The 5,089-nt window shown below is 38.0% G+C and overlaps 3 protein-coding genes across 3 annotated transcripts; all 3 read right to left on the bottom strand.

Annotated features, from left to right (window-relative positions):
* Nucleotides 1–1,126: 1,126 nt before the first annotated feature.
* Nucleotides 1,127–1,534, bottom strand: LOC133822196 (uncharacterized). Its single transcript, XM_062254452.1, has one exon. The coding sequence runs from the start codon at nucleotides 1,532–1,534 to the stop codon at nucleotides 1,127–1,129; it is 408 nt and encodes a 135-aa protein (XP_062110436.1).
* A 687-nt stretch (nucleotides 1,535–2,221) lies between these two features.
* Nucleotides 2,222–4,149, bottom strand: LOC133822186 (uncharacterized). Its single transcript, XM_062254440.1, has 3 exons — nucleotides 3,820–4,149; nucleotides 2,872–3,453; nucleotides 2,222–2,707 (listed from the first exon to the last, which is right to left on the bottom strand). The coding sequence occupies exons 1-3, from the start codon at nucleotides 4,147–4,149 to the stop codon at nucleotides 2,222–2,224; spliced, it is 1,398 nt and encodes a 465-aa protein (XP_062110424.1).
* Nucleotides 4,150–4,161: 12 nt separating this feature from the next.
* Nucleotides 4,162–4,851, bottom strand: LOC133822178 (uncharacterized). The gene has a single exon (XM_062254428.1). The coding sequence runs from the start codon at nucleotides 4,849–4,851 to the stop codon at nucleotides 4,162–4,164; it is 690 nt and encodes a 229-aa protein (XP_062110412.1).
* Nucleotides 4,852–5,089: the final 238 nt, after the last annotated feature.

Genomic DNA, 5,089 nt, shown 5'->3' with positions numbered 1-5,089 from the left:
TGGCATTATAACGACATAGTAAAATAATCTATATATAACTTTTGGCATTATAACGACATAGTAAAATAATCTATATATAAATTTTTGGCAATATAACGACATAGTAAAATAATCTACATATAAATAATAGCTAAATAACTGAACTGAAAGGTTCTGGAAAGAGCTTACCTAAAAGGTCTTCGTAGGCTAGCGTTACAGACAGAACTTCGCCTAAATGTTAGAGATTTAGAACTTTAAAAGGGTGTTAAGAAGATTTTTGGGTAGAGTGAGAGAAAGAAGGATTTTTCGTAATTCAAAAATGAATTCTGAAAGGCTCTATTTATAGGAAAACATTGGGTTACTATACTGCATAGTAAAATAATATAATATTTAAAATATCAAGCATAGTAAAATAATAAAATATTCAAAATATCAAGCATAGTAACTTGCTGAAGTCATCATTGTGTCAACATGTGGGACCCATGGGGTGGAGCCTGCTGTGGGACCCATGTGGACCCTGCTGTGGGACCCATGCGGACCCCACTGTGGGACCCACTATGAATAGTCCTGATGAATAGTAACCAAACAATAAATACTTCCCAATCTTCTTATATTACTTAATCCAACATTTTTTACTCACAAAATTTTCAGAAAAAGTTTCTCTAACATCCATAAATTAATTGATCTCATGTGTTAGTTACTTCAACAACTTAGAATTGTTAAAATCCCATAATAGAAATACAAATATATCCCCAACGGTCAGGTTACTGTTTCCAACGGTCGGATCACTATTCACCAACGGTCATAATAGCTAGTTTTTGTCCTATAAATACTTGTTCCTTCAACCATTTACTTGCACAACTTCTTCATCTCTTAACCTTCTAGATAAGTTCATCATCAAATCATGAATTTCTCTTTATTGTTCATAACTTTAGTGATTGTTTGCTTGTATTTAGCATCATTCTATGGGTATTATACTAATGAAATGCCCATGAATATTATAGTTGCGTATTCATTAGTTATTCTTCCACTTTACTTAATAGCTCTAGCCTTCGATTAACATTGTAATGCACTCAAAAGTATGAATAAAAATATCTTCTCTTATTTTTCATAGTTGTTATAATGCATTTGTAGAAAGAAGTGGGAGTTACAATCTACCCTCCTTACAAATTTTTGTTAAATTGGGATATTTAGCTTTCATCTCATTTTCACGCTCCCACGTAGCATCTTCTATTGTCTGGCTTCTCCACAATACCTTGACCAAAGGTATTTCTTTATTTCTTAAGACCTTATTCTTTCGATCCAAGATTTGGACATGCTTTTCCTCATAGGTAAGGTCTTTGTCCACCTGGATAACTTCATGTTGCAACACGTGACTAGAATCAGGAATATATTTCTTCAACATAGACACATGGAATACATCATGTACATCCGAAAAATCTGGTGGCAGTGCCAATTTATAGGCCACTTTTCCAATTCGGTCTAATATTTCAAAAGGTCCAATGAACCTTGGATTCAACTTGCCTTTTTGTCCAAATCTCATAACACCTTTCATTGGTGTTATCCGTAGAAATACTTTTTCTCTGACTTGGAACTCTAATGGCCTACTTCGTTTATCTGCATAGCACTTTTGTCGACTTTGGGCTGCTGCTATCCTCTATTGAATTTTTTGAACGACTTTCGTTGTCGACGTCACAATATCTGGTCCAGTTTGTTGCTCTATGTACTTTCTTTCACCCACCTCATGCCAATGGATAGGAGATCGACATTTCTGCCCATATAACGCTTCATAGGGTACCATCCCTATGGTTTCCTGATAACTGTTGTTATAGGCAAATTCAATCGGCGGTAAATATTTACTCCACGATCCTTCAAAGTCCAGGACACACGCTCTTAGCATATCTTCAAGAGTCTGTATAGTCCTTTCTGTTTGGCCATCTGTTTATGGGTGGAAAGCTGTACTAAATTTCAATCTTGTCCCCATAGCCTTGTGCAAGATTTGCCAGAACTTTGAAGTAAATTTTGAGTCTCTATCTGACACTATGGAAATTGGAATTCCATGCAATCGTACTATCTCTTGCACATAAGCTTCCGCTAACTGGTCCCCTGTGTACGTCACCTTTACCGGAAGGAAATGAGCAGACTTTGTTAATCGATCGATGATGACCCATATCGAATCATATCCTTTGCTTGTTCGTGGAAGTCCAATGACAATGTCCATTGCAATCTGCTCCCATTTCCATTATGGTATTTCCAAAGGCTTCCGTTCTCCTCCAGGTCGTTGATGTTTTGCCTTAATCCTTTGGCAAGTAAGACACCGAGCTACATATTGGGCTACATCTTTCTTCATGCCAGGCCACCAAAAGTGTTCCTTCAAACTTCCGTACATCTTTGTTGAGCCTGGGTGTACCGTGTATGGAGTGTTATGAGCTTCATTCATAATCTTATTCTTAATGTCCTCTCTTGTAGGTACGCAAACTCTTCCATTAAATTTTAATATTCCTGAGTCAGAAACATTAAAATTCTTCACTTTTTCTTCTTTGACTTTTGCTTTGACTCGGTTAGGTGAGGATCTGATTCTTGACCTTCTTTTATTTCCTCCAGCAAATTTGACTCCAACATCAGATTGGACAATCCTCCGACTACTACTTCTATGCCCGATCTTACTACTTCCTATTGTAGCGGTTTGGACAAGGCTTGAAGGAACATCAAGCTTGTCGTCGTCTTTCTACTTAATGCATCCGCTACTTTGTTAGCTTTACCAGGGTGGTATAAAATTTCACAGTCATAGTCTTTGACTAATTCTAACCACCTTATTTGTCTCATAATTAGTTCCTTCTGGGTAAAGAAGTACTTCAAACTCTTGTGATCAGTAAAATTTTTACATCTTACTCCGTAGAGATAATGTCTCCAAATTTTCAAGGCAAAAACTACCGCAGCTAACTCTAGATCATGTGTGGGGTAGTTCATCTCGTAATCCTTTAATTTTCTGGAGGCGTAAGCTACTACTCTCCCTTCTTGCATCAACACCGCTCCTAATCCCATTTTTGAAGTGTCACAGAAAATTTCAAACTCGTCTGTACTATTCGGGATGGTGAGGATTGGAGCATTAGTTAGTCGATTCTTTAATTCCATAAAGCTCTCCTCACAAGCTTCCGTCCATATGAATCGACTATTCATTCTAGTGAGCGCCGTAAGTGGGGTTGTAATTTTGGAAAACCCTTCTATGAATCGTCGATAATATCCAGCTAAGCCCAGAAAACTTCTTACTTCAGTTGCATTCCTTGGCTGGGACCATCCTTTTACTACTTCTACCTTAGCTGGATCCACCAAAATCCCACTTTTTGACACAACATGTCCCAAAAAGTTAATTTTATCAAGCCAAAATTCACACTTCTTGAATTTGGCATACAATTGTTCCTTTTTGAGAGTTTCCAGCGTACATCTTAGATGTTCCTCATGTTCTTTTTCTGACTTTGAGTATATAAGGATATTATCGAGAAAAACAATGACAAATTTATCCAAGAAATCCTTAAATACTCTATTCATGAGGTCCATGAAAGCTCCAGGAGCATTAGTTAGTCCAAATGGCATCACCAGGAATTCGTAATGTCCATAACGAGTTCAAAACGCCGTTTTGGGAATATCTTGTTCCTTCATCTTGAGCTGGTGGTATCCCGAACGAAGGTCTATCTTTGAAAATACTGCCGCTCCTTGTAGTTGGTCGAATAAATCATCAATCCTGGGTAGCGGGTACTTATTTTTAATTTTCACTTTGTTGAGTTCCCTATAATTAATGCACATTCTCATTGTGCCATCCTTCTTCTTCACGAATAGTACTGGGGCTCCCCACGGTGAATGATTGGGTCTTATAAACTTCTTTTCCAAAAGTTCCTCCAGTTGAGTCTTTAGTTCCTTCAGTTCGGCAGGTGCCATGCAGTAAGGGGCCTTTGAAATCAGAGTTGTACCAGGTAACAACTCGATCTCAAACTCAATTTCATGATCAGGAGGAATTCCCAGAAGATCTTCTGGAAATACTTCCATAAATTCGCGTACAATATGAACATCTTCAGGTCTCGCAAGATTTTCTTTCGAGATGTCACAAATCGTTGCTAGATATCCGGTGCATCCGTTTGCTAATAATTTCCTTGCCTTTGCTGCAGAATTCATTGGCGAAGGGGTTCATTTTATTTTCCCTTGAAAATGAACTTCGTCTTCTCCTATTGGTGCAAAAATGACTTCTTTCTTACTACTGTCGATTCTAGCGTTATACGTTGTTAGGAAATCCATTCCTAAAATGACGTCATAGTCCTTCATGTCGATAATGACCAGGTTAACATATAGTTCCCTATCATTGATTGTAATTGGTATAGTCTTATACCAATGAGTTGAGTATAGCACTTCCCCGGAGGGCAGTGCTATACTAAAACTTGTATCCATCTTAACAGGTAATCCATTCGGTCTACCAACAAAATGCATTGATGCGAATGAATGTGTAGCTCCAAAATCAACTAATATTGATGTAGAGATGTTATTAAAAATGAGCTGACCTGAGATTACTGTGGATGGACTTGCTTCCGCTTTTTCTCGAGTCAAGGAAAAGACTCTGCCATTTGTTTTCTTTTCTTCTCCTCCTTTATACTGTTTGTTACGGTTGGAACATTCCCTTGCAAAGTGCCTCGGCTTCTCACATATGTAACAAGTGTTAGTCCCAACCCGACATTCACCAGGATGATATCTGTTACATTTTGGGCATTGAGGAAATCCTGGCTTTTCTTGGGACTGCTCCTTTCCTCTCTTGTTGTTGTTGTTGAAACTCCACTGGTTAGGTCGCTTCTTGTCACTATTTTTCTGACTTGAACCACCTTTCATGAAATGGTTATTTTGCCGATTTCGGAAGTTCCTTGCGCCCTGTCATCTGAATTCAACTTCTTTCTCCCGTTCTTGCATCAATATCGCCTTTTCGATCTTCAAAGCTTTGTCACCTACTTTGGAAAAAGAAGCTCCCTCCAAGTCTGCTACTTCGAGGTCTTTACGAATGTCAGGATGAATAACATTTTTGAAATGCTTGATTTTTAATTCATCCGTACAGACCATGTGGGGTGCATAT

The sequence above is a fragment of the Humulus lupulus genome, chromosome 1, assembly GCF_963169125.1.
Source record: "Humulus lupulus chromosome 1, drHumLupu1.1, whole genome shotgun sequence".
In the NCBI taxonomy this organism is placed as follows: Eukaryota; Viridiplantae; Streptophyta; class Magnoliopsida; order Rosales; family Cannabaceae; genus Humulus; species Humulus lupulus.
Note: the sequence above shows the minus strand (reverse complement) of the source record. Positions and strands in the feature narration are given on the sequence as shown.

Bases quoted from the DNA above. Each gene is read 5' to 3' on its own strand.
- LOC133822196 (XM_062254452.1), bottom strand. From the start codon at position 1,534: ATGAAAGGTGTTATGAGATTTGGACAAAAAGGCAAGTTGAATCCAAGG.
- LOC133822186 (XM_062254440.1), bottom strand. From the start codon at position 4,149: ATGAATTCTGCAGCAAAGGCAAGGAAATTATTAGCAAACGGATGCACC. The intron at 3,454-3,819 runs GTACTATTCGTG...ATATACTCAAAG, and splicing joins ATTCACCGTGGGGAGCCCCA to TCAGAAAAAGAACATGAGGA. The intron at 2,708-2,871 runs GTAAGATGTAAA...TGCATTAAGTAG, and splicing joins GGAGACATTATCTCTACGGA to AAAGACGACGACAAGCTTGA.
- LOC133822178 (XM_062254428.1), bottom strand. From the start codon at position 4,851: ATGAAAGGTGGTTCAAGTCAGAAAAATAGTGACAAGAAGCGACCTAAC.